Source organism: Impatiens glandulifera, chromosome 5, assembly GCF_907164915.1.
Source record: "Impatiens glandulifera chromosome 5, dImpGla2.1, whole genome shotgun sequence".
Taxonomy (NCBI): Eukaryota; Viridiplantae; Streptophyta; class Magnoliopsida; order Ericales; family Balsaminaceae; genus Impatiens; species Impatiens glandulifera.
Genome location: NC_061866.1, coordinates 3,908,032 through 3,928,013, shown reverse-complemented (window position 1 = coordinate 3,928,013; position 19,982 = coordinate 3,908,032). Strand labels below are relative to the sequence as shown.

The following is a 19,982-nucleotide window of genomic DNA, read 5'->3' as shown; positions in this document are numbered from 1 at the left end:
GCTCCTTTAAGGCTTTTATGTTGTTCAACAAAACATAATAATTGTTTTCAGATTTTGATTCAAGGTGTTGAACATTTTGCATCAATGGAGTTAGATTATTGTAACATTTTCTTTCTTCTATGGACCATAATAATATAAGAATCATAAATGTTGGTGACAGTTTGATACCCACGCTTAATATTTTACGTCACCAGTCCATGATATAACACATTGGGACATCATTCACCTTCATATTTCTCAACACATCAGTGTAACATTGCAGTCTAATTCGTTATAGTGCACCTTGTAGGAAATATCTCTTAAATGTTCTTCATTTACCCCCAAAATGTTCTCCACAACTTCAAATATAAAAGTTGTCATTTTCTCTTTCAATACGTAGATATTGCAAAACATCAACCTTCTAATATCTTGTTGAAACAACTTAAATATGTATTGAGTGTACAAACTTTGAAATTGTCTTTCAACAACATAACAACTGACCATTGGTTTGAAAGAATTAAATGATTAAAAATCTAGTTTATTTTATTTCTTAATATTCTTCAACAAAGTCTTATCATTTTATTCCACGAATTGTTTGAGAGATATTTTGGAGTACATAAAGTCATAAAAAAAAAGGGAGTTCATACTTTTACTCCGTTGAGATGTGAATATCCTTGCCCAAAAGTGGCATTTCACATAAATATGTATCCATTTAGATCTTTCTAAAAATAAAGACTTCAACCAGTCATTATCTTCTAACAGAAAATCTTTTATCATTCTCATTCAATCGTCTTCGCATTATTGAATAGTAATGAAGTTATATACAATGTTTTTCAACATTTTCTTTATTAGTTTGTATTCAGCATGGCTTCCTAATTTTGTAAGAATCTTCTTCACGATATTCCACAAACAAAAACGATGACGAGCTTTAGGTAATACCTACTCAATTGCAATTGTCATGGATCAACATTGGTATGTGACTATGGTATTTAGAGCTTGACCGATCATACATGTCAACCAAGTGAAAAACTCTGAATCTTCGCTTGACAATAATTCACATCTAAGTAAAATGAATTGACCATGATGATTGACCCCAAAAATGAAGCAAAGGACATGTCATATGATTAGTCAAATATGTTGTATCAAAAGTGATAACATCATAGAAATACTCATAGGCAACCATACACCTTCCATCTTTCAAAAATTCGTTTCTAATTCGGGATTCCTCATCCAAATCAAGCAAGTAGAAAAAAAGTTAGGAGTACTTGCTCTGTATTCTTAAGAAATAATTACTAAGTGTTTCAACATTCCCACTCCCCAACCTCAACTTCGAACTTCTATAATGAAATTTATACATGTTCTTTCATCAAAAGACAAGTTATGATACCCTCCAACTTCCACTACAAACTATTAAAAACTTTTGGACAAAGTTATTCCAACTTCAACGTTTAATTTTAATCTCCTTTTTGCATGTGTCTATTAATTTATAGGATCTATCATGTCGTGTCTTCCCAGGGCTTAATGTATGGTTATGCTCAAGACATACGCATGTTATCACAAATTATCCTTTATTCTGAATAACAACATTAATTTTAGTTTTATAGTTTGTCTTAGTTGTAGGTCTAAGTTGTAAAACATTCTTTGACCTTGATGCTTTCATACCGCTTTTGGCAAAAACAATAGTGAAATATTTCTTCTTACCATTTCACCATTTTTGGTCCCTACTTTGCAAATGTCGAATCCAGTTGATTGGGCATATGATGAATAGAATTCACGAAATTCTTCTTCGGAGAAAAAGATCATTCCAACATTGAGAATTTTGTTTGCAAAAATCATTCCAATTAAATAACTTCTAACTTCTAATGCTGCGAAAAGAACAAGGCCTTGTATAAACATGACCATATTCTTTTAAAAAACATGAACTTGTGTAGAAATAAAAAAGAAAGTTTTGTAAACTGAAAACTTACAAAAACATGGTCTCATAAAAACATGACCATGTTCTTTTAAAAAAAGAACATGAAATTATTTAGAAGAAAAGAAAGTTTTTTAAACTAGAAAGTTAAAAGAACATGACGTTGAACAATGAGCTTATAGGCGTTGAACATTAAATTGATTTGAAAAAAAATAAATTTTTCTAATTGAAAAAGGCGCTAAACATGGAGTCCATAGACGTTGAACATTGAGTTCATAGGCGCTGAACATGAAGTTGTAAGGCGTTGAACATGAAATTGGTTTGAAAGAAACTAAGTTTTTTAACTGAAAAAATGCGCTAAACATGGAGTTGCAAGGCATTGAACATGGAGTTGCAAGGCGCTGAACATGAAAATGGTTTGAAAACAAAATTCAATTTTTTTTGAAACTGAAAAGTTAAAAGAACATGGCCTTGTAAAAACATGGTTATGTTCTTCAAGTACATATTAATCTAAATATCACCAACATCAGTAATATCACTTCATATTGTGTATTTTTATGTTAAATTTACTTCCTAAACATGAAATTGTTTAGAAAAAAATACAGTCTTTTAAAATAAATAAAAATACGAGAACATGGCATTGTTCTTGTTTTTTACAAGGTCATGTACTTGTATGTTCTTCAGATAAAATATGTCCTTTGTTCAGTACCTTTTGGGTTCAACGGACGATTTGTTCAATTATTCATCTTCTTCGACGTTGTCTCTGTTGCATTCTTGAACATTAAAGTTGAAGAAGTTAAGCGTTATCTATGCAAAATAAAAAGTCTTTTGCATAACTAAAACTGAAAAACCTACCATTATGACAAACATCTCGTAGTGTTTGAGTTCACACAATGTATAGATCTAGGGTTTTGGGTTTGGAGACGATTTTCGCCGAAAAGAGTTGAGTGAGAGATGAAATGAGAAACGTGCAGAAAATGAATTTATAGATTTTTTATTTTATATTTTCTTTCCTACACATGTGGTATGCCACGTCGAATTCGTGGCATTGTTTTCCTTATATTATTGTTGCCCCGTATTATTTCTCTTATTTTAATTTGTTTATTGAGATTTACACGTCATCATTTTACAAAATTTCGTTATCCCTCTCATTTTATAAAATTTGCCTTCTCATATATATCATTATTTTAGTATTATATAGATGTCGACCGGTTCTATCATTCCATAGAATTGATAATAATATCAAATAAATAAATATTTGTTGAATAACATACAAAAATTGGACTGTATATCATTATCTATTAAACTAAAATTTAATTTGTCCGGATATAATTTTATTTAAATTAATTATATCATATGAAACTATTCTCATATAAATATGGTTTTACATATATTTATAAACAGTAACTTTTATTTAAAAACACAAATAGAGCCTCCAACATATATAAGTCATGTATTGTACATATTATAAACAATTATACATGCATAAAGAAAAAGACAAAAGCATGTACAAAGCTAAAACACTAAAGGTATTTTTTGGTTAAATAATTCAATTTAATTAATTATTATTTCACTCTCTCTTATTCATTACATTATTCAATTTACTAACTAAAATATTAAAATATATATTTTTTTTTTAAAATCTAATAATTTATTTTATCATGATATATATATTAGTACTCTTTAATATTTTTACCAAAAATATCTACACATCCTTAAAATCACCACAATTATTATTTTCCAAATAAATCAATCTCAATCTGAACACATAATAAAGCGAGAAACTATAGCGGTGAGGTGAGGTGACATGCTAGTTCTATATATTAAAAAATATATATTTCATTGTTAATTCTATGATTAATTGTTGTTTAATTTGTTACAAATAATTTGCAATTTTCTAATAAGAGCACTAGCTAGTAAGATTTAAAGGAGTCTTGACATTGGAATGTAAGTTTTAGTTCACATATTTTCATAAAATTATGGACTAACAAATTAATATTTAACATTAGATCTTTAGAAATAAGAAAATGGATATTCTTAATATTAAAAGACAATAATATCTTTGATTCAGAAATCCTCAATAATTAGGATCCAGTAGTTCCTATTGAAGATATGCTTGAAGATTTAAACTTGGAAAGATGGGTCATTTTCATGTTCAACCGACCATAATTTTTAATTTAATTTAGTGAACATGCTATTGCTAGCCGTCGTACAATTTATAATAATACTATTTAGTAGAACTATGATAACCCTAAGAGTTTGTTTGATCGTGTGTTTTTTAATGATTTTTTTAGTTTTATCCAAAAACAATTGTTTGATAAAAAAAATATATGTTTTCAAGATAAATTAAAATGTGTTTGTATTTAAAATATAAATTTAATAAAAATTAGAATAAGTATATTTTAGTATTTTATTTAGTAAATTAAGTAATTTAATAAAAATAAGATTAATAGTGATTTTAGGAATAGAAACATAGAATTATACTGGCTCCAAATCTTTTGAAACATATAATATATTAATATAGTGATTTTTATAATTAATAAATATATTTTAAAAAATAAATATAAAATCAATTAACTCAATTAATTTATTAGAATAAATAAAAATCTTGAAATAAAAAATTTAAAATCATAAAATTTTACTTAAATAAGATTCACTAACTTTTTTAAATTATAAAATTTTAAGTATTAACTTGATATTTTAACTAAATAAATGATATATTAATGTTTTTTTTATGAATTTACTTATTAATTAGTAAATGCTGAAATTACATCAAGTGTGAAATATCATTATAAACTAATTAGAGCTTATTTCATAGTTTTCTTAAATAAATTTTAATTTAAAAAATGTTGATAGGCGATGATTTTACATATATATATGTATTTTTTGATAAATTTTTAAAAAAAATATTAATATATAATGATAAAATAAAAAATATTTTAATATTTTAATTAATAAATTTAATGATACAATTAATAATAAAATGGATAACTAATATATAATTGATAAAACTCAATCCAATAAGTTGTAACTTAAAATATATATTATAAGGGGAATCTAGAAAACAACAAACCAATATAGTAAAATAGAATATTTAAATCTAGATTTTTAAATTAAGTCGACTAGACTCTGTCAATATAATTCCAAGAAATGTATTGTATATGTGTGGTCCTGTCATGTGCTCTATATATATATAATCAGTGGGAATGGGCTGTTATATATTTATTTCATTTTAAAATATCAAATATTTGAAAAATAATGATCATGAACTAATCATACAAGACAAGACATGCATGACATACTATATCATTATGGAAGTCATTCCAAGGATTTCTTAATTTGTCTACCAATATTAATGGAGTTTGTTTGATGATTACTTTATTATAACTTCTTTTTTCATTATCAATTACTTTATTAATTAAATCATAATATATTAAATAATTAAATTGATAATAGCAAGTAACACTAACATATGAGACTAATAGTAAGTTTGTTGGTAAGTTTGTATTTGATTTTATTTAGTTATTATTTCATAAATATGTTTAATGTACATTTGTAGATAATAAAATACAACTAATATAATATGGTAGAGGTAAATTTATCGAAAAGTCGACCTAATAAGAGTTTAATATCTTAAATAAGACTACTTTTAATTATAGCTATTATAATGTTGTTATTCAAATAAATCATAATAATTCACTAAAGAGTTTTGGTTAACTCTTTTATAAGATGAGATGAAATTGTTATAAAGTTAAATTTTGAATCAAAATCATTTTTTGAATTATGTTAGGATAATTATATGATCTCTTTATTGTAGAGTATTTTTTTTAATAGAAATCGAATACGAAACTTTTAATCTTTAAGATATGTTTTTAATATTTTTAAATTAGCTAGTGAGTTATTTATATTATTTATTAATACTTTATAAAATTAATTCACCCAATTAAAATCATTTTAATTTTAGAATAAATTAATGATACTATGTTGTTAAATATTAAATAAATAAGATGTTAAGTCGTTTTTAATAGGTAAATATATAAACTCAAAATCATAAATAAAATTAAGCTAACTAAAACTAAATAAGCTAATAAATTTGGAATTAAGAAAATTTAGACATTTTTGTAAATAAGATCCAAACCAGATTATATAATGTTTAAATGTGAAATGAAGAGAAAATGAGTGGCTGTGTGTATAAGTTCCAAATAATATATTGTGAAGTTTTTCTAATTAAAGAGACAAAATGAGCTGACATTTTTGTAAATATGTGGCAAAATCAATCTTTCTATTCTAGAACAAGTTATTATATATATATAAATTATATTTTTAATATTTTTTATTTAAATAGTCAAATTTTTATTATAAACATAAAATAAAGTTATTTAAAAATTAAAATTAAACACTTGTTTATTAAATAAACTCAAATCAAACTAGATCTTACATTCAAAAACTTATGTACAAATACAATGCTCTTTATGCCGTTTTTATGATTGTATCACGTGAGCTAGAACTTAATATGCTGCTTTAACTGTAATATATATATTTTTAATTATTTGGTGATATTTTTTTACCACCCAATTATTTAATGTTAAATATTTTATTAATTAAAAAAACATGAATTTCTTGCTCTTTGAGATCAAATAGAGATAAACTTTGTAGACTAAAAATGTTAAATTTTGATTATAGATAATGCGATTTATGAATATAATATACTAGAAATGTACAAATTCGACATTAGCAGTTTATATTTTATAAAGTCTAAAACTTAAAATGTAAAAAATAATATATATAGAAAGTTCAATTTATTGACAAAAGTGACCAAACTTATGCATTATTTTGAAATTAAACACTATTGACAAAAGTGACCAAACATGCATTATTTTAAAATTAAAACTTGTTTATTATATAATCTTAGATCAAACAAGACTTTACATTGAAACAACTTGGGCATAAGTAAGGATTCTTTCCACTTTTAAATACATCAACCTAATTTACTTATTTTTTAATCTATCTAATCACACCATTCATTCATTAATTAAAATAATAACATACTTTCTATTTTAAATTAATATTTTTTATTTTATTATTATATTTATTAATATATTTTAACTCTTTTATAAAAAAATATAATAATTTTATCAAAATCATATAAAAAATAAAATAAAAAATGAGGACACAAATTTTGTTTGATTTGAGTTATTTAAATAATTCAATCCGAAAAACACTGTTTCACCTATTTTCTCATTGATCATATCACTCAATTCATTATACTTTTCAAATCATTTTATCAATATTTTAAAAATCATTAAAAATTATTAATTTTTAAATAACCAATTTTTTTTTATTTTTTTAAGAAAAGTAATAAGGGAAAAAAAATTAAGGGAAGAAATTAGAAAGAAATTACTTAGACATTAAAAATGAAAAAAATGTGAAGAAAAAAAAAAGATAAATCATTTTACTTTTTTCGTCAATCAAGCCACCTCATCTCCTTCTTATCATTTCTCTTTTTTATAAACCAAAATCTTAAATCCCTTTAAGGATATTGAAATAACTTAGAGAATGAAAAAATAATAATTGGTGATGATTTTGAAACGATGATATTTTGTTAATATTTTTTTGATAAAAATATTTAAAAGATATGGATATAATATATATATATATATATATATATATATATATATATATATATATATATATATATATATATTATACAAGGTAATAATTTAAACAAGGCCTAAGTGTATAGATGAATGAAGAACAGATGGGTATAAATGTCAATTAACATCTATAATATGTCAGCATCTATAATGAAGATATATTTATAACCACTTAGAACTATAAAATTTCAGATCTTTACATTTTTCTCCTCTGAGTTTGAGGAGAGAGATAATCATTTTGTTCAACCCCAGTTTTCCACTTCCAAAGCAAATCAAAGCATCATCCAAAAGCGAAGCGAAGACCGAAGCTTTTCTACTCCAAACCCAAAAGTATGTGTGCGTAACTGAACATCTTTTTGGATTCTTTCATCTTCTCTTCCCCGTGCTTTTTAATTCTATGAACGTGTAGAATCATTTATGTTTTTATGAATTGTGCATAGGGAAGAATGTGTAGAAATTGGGTTTTTCTGATCTTTGAGTAACAAGTTTGTGGGTATACTCTAATTCATTTTCAGACATCTGTTTTCTAGTTAGCTTAGTATTCATTATTGAAGAATTAAAGATTCTTGTAGTCATCGAAGAGGAGCATGTTGTTGAGGAATTTGATGCGGTAGATCAGATTAGAAATTTGTAAATAAGATGCTCTATCTTGGGTTGTTCATGATTCCTTTATTGAGAACATTGTTTGTGAAGATGGAAATGGTCAACAAACAGATGATCAAGTTCTTCAATAATAGATAGCTTTTGGGATTACCTAATCCAATTAATTTAACTTGCTTATGCTATGTTTGTTCTTTAACCTGCCTGATTGTTCTGCAAATGATATAAACAAAACTACATGCTTTTTTTCTTTTATGAGAAAAGGAAAAACCTTTTAGAACAAGTGTAGGAGAATTTTCATGCCCTTTTTTTTGTGATATTACTCTTCATTTAATCTTTTGATGTTTTTCTGTTTCCATTCCGATGATAGGAGCATTTCTGGTTTGTGAAAGTTCTAGCTTTCTGTTGCCATTATGCATGTCTGGCCCCGTGGCCATTGATGGTAGTGTAGGCGGACTTTCTTTTTCCGACAGAACAAGATCTCTTGACGCCATTTCATTCGACAGAGATTCTTTATCTCTACTGACAAATGTTGAATCCTCAGAAACAGTTGCCTTTCGGGTTGGAGAAGTCTTACTCACCAATGGGGAATCTTATTCCGGTTCCCTTAATGGTAACATGCCTGAGGGTTCAGGTCGATATGTCTGGTCTGACGGTTGTACTTATGAAGGAGAGTGGACAAGTGGGATGAGGCAGGGTTTTGGGAAACTCCATTGGCCTTCTGGAGCCAATTACGAAGGTGAATTCTTCGGAAACTATATGCATGGAACAGGAACCTTTATTGGATCTGACAACATTTTGTTCAAGGGTCGTTGGAAATTGAATAGGAAACATGGATTGGGATATCAAATTTATCCTAGTGGAGATGTTTTCGAGGGCTCGTGGATTCAAGGGACTCCGGAAGGGCCTGGCAAGTACACTTGGGATAATGGAAACGTCTATTTGGGAAATATGAAAGGAGGGAAAATGTCGGGTAAAGGAAAACTTACTTGGGTAAACGGGGATTCTTACGAAGGGACTTGGTTAAATGGAATCATGCATGGTTTTGGAGCGTATACTTGGAGTGATGGCGGTTGTTATGTTGGAACTTGGACTAGAGGTTTAAAAGATGGAAAAGGCGCGTTTTATCCTAAAGGAAGTAGGCTTCAGGCTGTTCAAGAAGTTTACTTGAATGCATTGAGGAAAAAAGGTTTGTTACCGGATTTGAGAAAGCATAGTCAAGTTTCACATACTTCTGTTGATATTGGAAATGGAAAAGGTACAGGAAACTTGATAAATCTTCAGCAATCACATAGGAATAATGTGTCTTTGGAACGGCGATGGAGTATGGAGGTTTCTATTGAGAAAGTTATTGGTCATGATTTATCAAGGAGTTTTTCTGAAAATGGAGAAAGTGGTGAAAATAATAGCTCTGATTATGCGCCTATTCTCGAAAGGGAGTATATGCAAGGTGTTTTGATTAGTGAGGTTGTTTTAAATAATAGTTTTTCTTCGTCATCTAGAAGGGCGAGAAGGCGACAAAGGAAACTGTCGAAGGAGGTTAAGAGGCCCGGTGAAGCAATTATCAAAGGCCATAGGAGTTATGACTTGATGCTCAATCTGCAGCTTGGAATCAGGTCTTGATTTTTGCTTTGCTGTTTTTCACAGGTTATTCATTTTTAGAGGATATGTTTATTTCTCTTTTTTTTGATGAATATTGCATTTGATGTTGGATAAGGTCATTCCTTCATGTTAATATTTCTAATGCATCTTAGGAGTGATTAAGTGAGCTTTTGATCAAACTGAAAATTAAGTTTGGTTTGATAAAACGAGGAGTGAGGAGAGAAAGTACTTATAAACTATTTTACCCTTGCAATGTTATAATTTAATTAATGTGTAGGTTGAAAGTTGTATTTTGGACGCTCTTTTAAGGGTTAAGAAGCTAGACTTGCTAGTTTAATTTGATTTGAATCAAAATGATTAAGCGATTTTAAATGACAATTATCAAATGAACTTAATTCGAATAAGCACTAATAATTTGATTATCAAACACTAAAGTGAAACAAGATTTTCCTCTTAAAATCTTAGTTCTCAAATTTGAGAAGTTTTCTTTAATGCTTTTTGAAGTTTGTTTACTTGGGATGACATTCAAATTGACTGATGTATCATCATATGAAATGCTGAAGCTATTCCATGTCCAATCCACCATCATAGATGCTGTTAGTTGCACTTTGTTTTTCGATTAAATAAACACATTGAGAATGCATCAATACATGGCAGGTATACAGTTGGGAAAATAACACCCATACCAAGGCGAGAAGTTAGGACATCAGATTTTGCCCCTCGAGCAAGCTTTTGGATGAACTTTCCTAGTCAAGGTTCACAATTGACACCGCCTCATCAATCCGAGGATTTTAGGTGGAAAGATTATTGCCCAATGGTTTTCAGGTAAAGTTGTTTGGATTTCATTGAGTTCTTCTTTGGGCTGCAGTAATGTTTTTCCTTAAGTTGTCTAAACGAAAAAAATGGTTTTACTTGTTATAGGAACCTGAGGGAGATGTTTAAGATTGATGCTGCTGATTATATGATGTCCATCTGTGGAAATGACGCTCTTAGAGAACTTTCCTCTCCTGGAAAAAGTGGAAGTGTGTTCTTTCTGTCTCAGGACGATCGATTCATGATCAAGACATTAAGAAAATCTGAAGTAAAGGTGTGACATTTCAATTACCAATAATCTATAGTACTAAATTAAATGTGAAATTTTTTAATGGAATTTTGAAACAATGAAGGTTCTTATGTTGTGTAGGTTCTATTGCGGATGCTTCCTGCTTATCATAGTCATGTGCGAACCTATGAGAACACGCTAATAACAAAATTCTTCGGTCTACACAGGATCAAACCTTCTAGTGGTCAAAAGGTATGGTGATCAGATTGATTCTTCATTTTTTACTTATTTTCTTGTTCTCTCAAGAGTCAAGATGAATTTTCTTTTGATTTTTTTCTTATGCTTGCAGTTTCGCTTTGTGGTCATGGGAAACATGTTCTGCACAGAATTACGGATCCATCGCAGGTTTGATTTAAAAGGATCTTCCCTTGGACGTTCTGCTGACAAAGTTGAAATTGACGAAAATACAATACTTAAAGATCTTGATCTGAAATATTGCTTTTATTTGGAACCAACATGGCAAGAGGTTCTTTTCAAGTAAGTACTGGTTATGGTGCTTATTTGATTAAGTTAATTTGGTATTTAAATTAACTTAAATTCAAACACAAGTTGGAAAATATTTCATTTAATTATTGAACACTTAATTTTCAGTTTTAGTTTTAATAAAAGGATCTGCGTCGTAATGCAGGCAGATCGAAACAGACAGTAAGTTTTTGGAAGCACAACATATAATGGATTATAGTCTTCTATTGGGTGTTCATTACCGGGCACCTCAGCACTTGACGTCGACTCGCTTCTCTAACAACAGAGGTCAAACGGCTGATGGGTTGGGAAGTGTTGCAGAAGGTATTGTTCCAAAATCTCTTGATTAATAGAATTTTCGACATTCAAAACATTCCATCTTTAATATTTATTATTCTTGTTTATTTAGTAACTCAACTCTTATTTATTATTTGTTTTGTTTTTGATAATTGAGAAGAACCAAATGATGACGAAATATCGAGCTACCCGCAAGGGCTAGTTCTGGTTCCGAGGGGATCGGATGATGGTAGTGTCGTGGTAGGCCCACATATAAGAGGTAGCCGATTGCGAGCTGCTTCGGCTACTGGTGAGGAAGAAGTAGATTTACTTCTTCCTGGTACTGCAAGGTATGGAAATGATTACAAAATGAAAAATTGAAAAGAAATGAAATCTTATTGTATCTTGTTCATCTTGTTTCAGGCTTCAAATCCAACTTGGAGTGAACATGCCATCAAGAGCAGAACTTCTTCCAGGAAAAGAGGACGATTTTGTTCACGAAGTGTACGATGTTGTACTGTACCTCGGTATTATAGACATATTGCAGGACTACACCATAGGGAAGAGGATCGAGCATGCATACAAATCAGTTCAATTCGATTCCATATCGATATCTGCTGTTGACCCGACATTCTACTCTCAACGCTTCTTGGAGTTCATTCGGGCTAAGGTTTTCCCTCCAATTGTCGCCTGAACCTGAGATTATTGTTGGCAATGTATTCCAAAACGGAGAGCCATGAAAACAGAGCAGTTATTATTATTATTATTGTCGTTGATATGTTGATATATAGTTCATACCCTCCATTTGACTAGGTGAAGAAATGTGAAATGGTCTTAATGTGGATGGTATTTCGTTGTTATTTGTATTGAACTAATTTAATTTTTCTCACAACCCATATTTTAGTACCTCTCTATCCTTACTTTTTTACTAAAAATAAAATCTTAGTAGAAAAAATTACAAGATTATAACATTTGTGATTGTTTATAAAACATATTGAATGATTTTTTAATTAAAAGATAAGAAAAGAAAATTTAATTTGTTGTAGATCAGTTTTTGTACATTCTGTTATACTAAAAAAATGTTAAAAAAAATTATCAACAATCTAATAAGAATATTCAATTACTAATAAGAATAAATTAATAATAGCATTCCATTAGAATATAGAAAGACCAAGTTTTGAAAAATGATAAATGTTAAAAATAAAGTCTTTGTTTGAGATTTTTTATTTTCTTTTTTTTTAATTAAAAAGAACTAGAACAATAACTCTCTCACCGAAAATAAAACCTATAACATTTTAGTTTCAAGTCAACTATTTGTTAAACCTTTTTTAATTATTTAATTAGTATTTTTTTCAATCTAAAATAAAATATACAATTAAAGTTTTATAGTTTGAAAAATGAGTTGGCAGTATATAGAAAAAAGAAATTAAGTTATTATTTTTTTTTTATTAAAATGTTAATAACATGGGCTTATTTATGTATAGTTATTTTTTTTTCTGTTTGAAAATTATATATTTCAAAATATGCATATTTTATTTTAAAGATATTTATAATTTAAGGATAAATTTCAAAATTTGCATTAGATAGAAAAAGTAATTTTTTTATACTAAAATCATTATAAATTATAAGCCCTAATCAGTAATCACATGTCAACAAAGATTAGAGCAACCACAAACAGAAGAATTGGAACATACATTTTTATATATGTATAGAAGTTGAATTACTTTATTTAATATTACTTAAAAGATAAGAACAATTACAAATTTCATGTTATTGTTTACATTATTTAAGTCCTCTGTTTGTTTATTTATTTATCTAATATACATAAAGCTTGATGTCCCTCTCATTCAAAGCTTGTATAGGCCTAGCATTCATCCTTGCATACTACAAAATCAAACAAATCCATTTTTTATTCAAAATAAATAAATAAAAATATCATAAATATACATGCTTAATTACTTAGTTAATTACCTCTTGCACTGCTCCTCGCAATAATTCAATTTGTTTATCCGATACTGTCCTAACCTACATATTTTTTTCAAATAAAATCTTTAAATATTTTTGTTTTGACCCGAGTTTATTTTTTTCGAAAATCGAAAGTTTTACATACCCTTCTCTTAATGGTCCAAATTACACCTTCAGTGCAAGGAGGAGTTGTAAGTGAGCCAATATACCTGTAATGCATGTGTCTTTTCCAAATGTTAATCAAATTAGGGTTAATTATTCCAATGTTTTTACCCGTCCCTTTTTCTGATATATTCGAGGCCCTCTTCATCACCTGAAATCAAAATTAATCTTAATATGTAAATTTTATTAATGAATTGAGTTATAATTAATTGTACCTGATATAGAAAAGGATCTGTAAAACCTAATTTGTAAAAAATCCCTATAACGGCTATCTTCTTATCGGTCGATATATGAACCATATGCATCTCCATATCGTACCTGTTTATACATAAACAGAAATCACTAAACTACTAGCTAGTCTATTATAAATTTTAAAATATTTAGATACATAAACATTTAATAAATATTAATATTATTTTTTTTTGGCATAATATCGACCATTTATATATATATACCTTATGCCATTGATGGTGTGCTCGGAGGGAATATGCCAATGTGTTTGTTTGAGGAAGAATTCTGTGCCGTTGATTTTGATTGATCCAGCCTCGCCAAACACCCAATGAAGCTGGACGTATATATACGATGCTGAATTAATTTTTAAAGGATTATGTAATATGATATAAATATAAATGAAACATTACAAAAAAAAAAAAAACACACGAGATGATGAAGTTATATATGATTGTGTTGCATGCATGAAGAATTATAATTTACGGAAATATCATGGCCGCTGTTATTGAGAGTTGCTTGAGTAGAGATGTAATTCATTTCCCAATGTTGTCGGTTTCGAACAATTGTTAATCTATCAGGGAACAAATCAATAGGAGATTGAATCGTGCCGTTCTTGCATGTTTCCCATTCTTTATTGAGATCACCCCATTTGCTTGGTCCCTTTTCGCTCTTCTCATTGTACTCAAACTCGATCTCATCTTCTATTACCATCAAGTCGAAAACCATGCATGTACAATTAGAAGATTAAAATTTATTTGAAAAAAGTGTTTGTAATTCGTGATTTATTAATTGACACACCTTGTTGATCACATGTTATATAGGAGAAGAAAATTGTAAGAAAGATGAAGACAAGGATGGTGCTGTTCTTCTTCTTCATGGTGTATTAGCTAGTATTGCTTCTATATCAATATTTGATGATTCTACAAACTTATATATATATAAGTAATTAAAGGTGTCATATTCAATTCTTACTAAAAATATTAAAAGTGTCATGTTAGCCACCGAAAAACAAGAACGGTAAAAGATCAAAAAATAAAATAAAGTAAAAGATACCCACCCTCCACATGAAAGGTAGGTGAAGTTATTTGCATCTCAATAGCTTCATAATTTGCATGTTTGGTAAGCTTTTGTGTTTTTGTTTTTGTTTTTGTTTTCATCATATTTAGGTCACTTTAAAGTTTATGTATCTAATTATAGGTCATATATATTTTTAAATGATGTGACTTGTGACTGTGAAGAATTGAAGTCATGACAATAAATGTCATCATAAAGACTTCATTTTTATATGGTACCATTTTGAATTAATCATGCTAAATAAAGTTTGGATTTTTCTCACTTTTAATGAGATTTTTCCATCTACTATTGAAAAAGAAAATATAGTACTCACTTCTCAAAACAATTTAAATATTTGGATGAGTTCGATATTTTCAAAAATAAAAAAAATATTTTAGCTCGATAGACGATTCAATCGTGAAGGAAGTCGCTATCAACTCTCCTTGTGAAAGCTGACCACACGGTAATGCAACATATTCGACCACCTATGCATGATATACCATATACCTTTAGCTGAAATTTTATTAAAAACATTATATATTTCAATCGAATCCCCAATGCTATCTAATATATGTTAGGGTTTGCTATTGCTCTACATGTCTTTTGATGCTCTTACTTGGTGAGGTTTCTTTTTTTCTTTTTTATGTCTTAGTATATATAAATTTTGTGAATAAAATATTAGCACTCTTTTTTTATACTCGAGTTAACTCTTGAATTATATATTTATAATAAATAATAACATAATTTGAACTGATATTGTTTTTTTAATATTTTTATGAATTTTACAATTTTATTGTGATCGATTTTTGTTGTTAAATTAACAAGATAAGTTTTATATATCCTTCCAACAAAATTATTTTAGCTAAGCCATTATTTATATGTTTTAGGGGTTTGTGAGACTGATGCAAAAGTTTCATCTAATTAACAAAATAAAGTGATAATTAAAATTGTGTGGACTAGAAAGTAATTTGTTTTTTTGCAAAACAACCTTTCATTATTATTAGAAAAGTAAAATAGTGTTTAGTATGCCGGTCCTACTTAACATCATCAGTTCTATAATAACCGAAATATTAGAATTAGTAATGAATATTATATAGGGAGACGTACCCGTAGGCCTAATATTGACTAGTATCAATGTTCCGAGTTTGTGTATTTTAAATAGGGTTTGGAGTTTAGTCGGATTGAACATAGGAGTGGAGAAGCTACTCGGTCAACATGGGGATGGGAAATAGAGATGACAATTCTAAACCACCCCGGTTTCTTATTTGAATTACCCTGTAAGGAGAAGTTTTTATCTGTTTTGATCGGTAGCTGACCGAAGATGTGACATGTATGATATTTGTGTTCTCCGTCCCGATTACACCTTGAACACTAATAATCACTTAAATATATAAAATTACCAATTTATTTATTTATTCTTCATATTTTTAAAAAATTTTAAGTTTATTTTTTATAATAATATATATTTTCAATATATTACAATATATATAATTTTACAAAAATCATTTACACAATTTTATCAAAAGAATTTTTTCAATTTTTTTTAAAGGATATAGTATAATGGTGTCCCGCGGGAATTTCCCGAAATCGAATGAGTTGAGAATAATAGTGAAAAAAAAATCTCAAATTAGAATGGGACAAAGATGGTAAACGCACCCCTTCCCCTATCTGCCCCATTGTCATCCCTAATGAGGAGGGTGCGAAACTCAAACCTAATATCCTCCTATACTCAACTATAATAATATTAAAATTAAAATATATTTTTTTATTAAGATTTAATGTGACATTTCACATACCATATCATTACAAACAACGTAATAAATGAATACTTTATTTTGATTTATCTATACTCCACTCTAACTTTATTTCAATATTTGCAAGCGTATTTCAATTTTCACACTTCATCTTCAATCCGGACTTTTTAATTTTTTTTCTTCAACTTCCATCTCAACTTTTCATTTCACGATAGTAACAATAAAGTTGTTATATCCTTCCACATCTATTAAGTTGGTAAATAATCGGGTTTATCATCTTTAATATTTTTACAGTTATGTTTTTTCTTCTTAAATCTATAATCTTATAGGTATTTAATCAAATAATATAATATCTGTTAGGAATTGGGTACCCGACAAATAAAAAGTAAAAATATAAATAGAGATACTCGTCGGGGTCGGTTAGTGAAATAGAAATTGGAATTAGGGACAGGTACTTCACTACTTGCGGGTAGAGTACTCATTGTCATTCCTAATTCTATACCCTCTTTTATCAATTATATATCACTCTTTTCATAAATTAAAATACTAAAATATCCTATATTTAAAAAAAAAAAAATATTTGAAGTTTTTTTTATAAAAAAATATATAAATTCAATAAAATCACCCTAAATTAATATTTTTTAAATAATCTAAGTTTATTTTAATAAACTCAAATAGAACCAACTCTACAACTTTATCTATATAAATTGATATTTATTCTTACAAAATTAATTGGGGAGCTTTCTTTTCCTGTTTTATGGGGTTCGTGGCAACACATCACTATCACTGATTAAAAAAATGATTGAAAAAATGATAAAAAGTGAGAAGAGTGAAGAGGGGAAAAAATTATTATTTTTTGGGCCAATCAAATTGCACCACGTCATTTTTTCTCAATTTTTTTCACCAAAATTTTCTCTCTCAATCATTTTTCTTCTTTCAATTACTTTATTTTTAAAATAGAATATGATAATGGACCTACTTATAGCATCCATCTAACATATTGATCGTAGGTTTAAGTACATTTTAACTAACTAAGGTAGCGTTTTCTCAAATGGTTAAATTTTTAACTTTGTAAGTTTTTTTTTAATAAAGAGCTAAATAGAATAAAAGTTAACATGAGTTATTAAAATGATAATTACAAAAGATTCGAAACTCTTCTTACAAGGCGCCAAAATCACCTTTAAAAGTTTATAAAAAAATTAAATGTTTCCAATCAAGATTTTCATGTAGATTTGGATCAATCTAAAATTAAATGACATAATTATTTACTCAAAATTATGATAGATTTTAACCATTATAAATAAATAAATTATATATATATATATATATTATAATTTTTATTTTTATTAAAAAAATTAAAATTAAAATTAAAATAAAATTATAAAATTAAAATATATTATAATTTTTACTTATTATTTTAAAATAAAATCAATAAATCAAAATATTGTTAAAATGTAATTATTATTCAAATGTTTCCAAACCATTTCAAATACCTGAAAAAAATGGGAAATTTGAGTAAATGACCCTAAAGAGGGGTCAAATAGCCGATGGTGCGGCCCAATAATTTTAATAGCGCTGGTGAACCCCAAATTTTTTAATGACTATTATACTCCTGTGTGACGCACCTTCCAGATGCGTGACGCACCCTAAACCCTATAAAGTCATAATTTTTTTTCATTTTCGATTCATTTTCTCTCTCATCTATGTCTTCTCCGCCGGTAAACCCTAATGGCGGAGAAGATTTTCTCTTCTTTTCATCGGTGAAGAACAAATCGAAGAGGCACCGTGGACCATTCCACTATATTCAATGACGTAGAGCGGCGAAGAACTTCCAACGGCGAACTGCGGCTCCAACGACGAACGACGACGGCCAAAAGATAAAATTTCCACTATATTCGTTATATTCGTTTATATTTTGTGTTGTTTTCGTTTACATATGATTGTTTGTGTTGATTTCGTTTATAGAACGTCTTTGAATCGCCCTGATTCGTTGAATGCAGGTTGGTTGGTAGGTTGATTCGTATATGGGCTCTTCGGTTGGTTGGTTGCGTCACGCAGGTGCGTCACGCAAGTGCGTCACGCTGGCACGTGTCAAATTTATTTGTATTTTCAGCGACAATTGAAAATCTAGCCATTTTTGTAAAGCTCTTTCATTTACTATGAGAAAGACGACGAACTTCTCACTAGGGTTACTATCGATTCAGATTCTAGTTGAATTGACCGTTTACTAATTCGAAATTCTATTAATTTAGATGGTTCACTTGATGAATTCCAGGCAGAAATTCAATACAAAGCGCCGGAAAATGGCTCTAGTGAAGCGGGAAATTGTGGACGATGCTTTTCTCGAAGAATACAGCCATCCCAGCAAGAGATCTAAGTAACCCTCTTCTCTTTCAGTTCGATTACTCGATTTAGTTCATTTATCATTTGTTTTTTCAATTTCTAGCTTTAATTAGAGAATTGGGTTGACTAGAACGATTCGTTTTGATGAGGAATTATTGATTCTGTTGATCGTTAATCGTCATGGTACTGTTTATTTGCAGAAGAAAAGTTTAGGAACATGTGGGTTTCTAATGCCTTCATCTCAGTACAATCCTCTTGATGAACCGAGTCCATTGGGTTTACGGCTAAGGAAGAGTCCTTCGCTTCTGGATTTGATACAGATGAGGCTTACTCAAGAGAATATTAATAATATTGAATCATTAACTAAGGAGGAGCAAAAGGCTGCAGTATCTTCTACATCTAAGAAGCTGAAAGCTTCTAATTTTACTGGTTCTCTATTGAGGATTGGTTTCTGGGAGGTATATAAACTATTGAGGTTTTTTGGATTTAGTTATTACTTTAAGGTGGGTATTTCATTGGTTTTGTTTGGATGCATTATAAGTCAAGACATGAAGGGGATTTAGTGGTAATTAACTTGCTTCTTTTGATTGTTGTTGTTGGTTCGATTTTGTGTTTGAATGGCTTTTGAACTACTGCTGGTGAACTTTTGATTTGTATGACAACGATGTGTACATTTCTTTACAGATTTTACATATGGGCAAACTAGAACTACTTAGATTTGAGCAACTGTGGATCATAATTTCTTCATGTTCAAACTTCTCCTGCAAAGGAGGGGAAACACAGTCCACTTCTAGACATATGGGAAGTTTTCCACATTGTGGGCCTTCTCATAGTTCATCAGGTAGAGTGCAACTAATTATAGTTTGTAAAGTAATTATTTTGTTGTC

General features: G+C 28.6%; 2 protein-coding genes across 2 annotated transcripts; one reads left to right on the top strand and one right to left on the bottom strand.

Annotated features, from left to right (window-relative positions):
• The first annotated feature begins 7,729 nt into the window (after positions 1-7,729).
• On the top strand, positions 7,730-12,483 carry LOC124937554 (phosphatidylinositol 4-phosphate 5-kinase 9). Its single transcript, XM_047477835.1, has 9 exons — positions 7,730-7,875; positions 8,516-9,761; positions 10,405-10,572; positions 10,669-10,834; positions 10,931-11,041; positions 11,139-11,326; positions 11,478-11,635; positions 11,769-11,937; positions 12,011-12,483. Exons 2-9 carry the CDS (start codon positions 8,563-8,565, stop codon positions 12,279-12,281), a joined length of 2,430 nt encoding a protein of 809 aa, XP_047333791.1. The 5' UTR covers positions 7,730-7,875; positions 8,516-8,562; the 3' UTR covers positions 12,282-12,483.
• Positions 12,484-13,402: 919 nt separating this feature from the next.
• Positions 13,403-14,671, bottom strand: LOC124938873 (alpha carbonic anhydrase 7-like). The gene is made up of 6 exons (XM_047479398.1): positions 14,429-14,671; positions 14,170-14,279; positions 13,930-14,032; positions 13,698-13,865; positions 13,559-13,612; positions 13,403-13,471 (listed from the first exon to the last, which is right to left on the bottom strand). The coding sequence occupies exons 1-6, from the start codon at positions 14,669-14,671 to the stop codon at positions 13,403-13,405; spliced, it is 747 nt and encodes a 248-aa protein (XP_047335354.1).
• Between the last annotated feature and the right edge of the window lie 5,311 nt (positions 14,672-19,982).

Excerpts from the sequence above, each read along its gene's own strand:
- LOC124938873 (XM_047479398.1), bottom strand. The coding sequence starts at position 14,671 with ATGGTTTTCGACTTGATGGTAATAGAAGATGAGATCGAGTTTGAGTAC. Across the intron at positions 13,613-13,697 it reads TTTGGACCATTAAGAGAAGG|GTTAGGACAGTATCGGATAA; the intron begins GTATGTAAAACT and ends AAAAATATGTAG. Across the intron at positions 13,472-13,558 it reads TGCGAGGAGCAGTGCAAGAG|TATGCAAGGATGAATGCTAG; the intron begins GTAATTAACTAA and ends TTGATTTTGTAG.
- LOC124937554 (XM_047477835.1), top strand. The coding sequence starts at position 8,563 with ATGTCTGGCCCCGTGGCCATTGATGGTAGTGTAGGCGGACTTTCTTTT. Across the intron at positions 9,762-10,404 it reads AATCTGCAGCTTGGAATCAG|GTATACAGTTGGGAAAATAA; the intron begins GTCTTGATTTTT and ends AATACATGGCAG. Across the intron at positions 11,327-11,477 it reads TGGCAAGAGGTTCTTTTCAA|GCAGATCGAAACAGACAGTA; the intron begins GTAAGTACTGGT and ends GTCGTAATGCAG.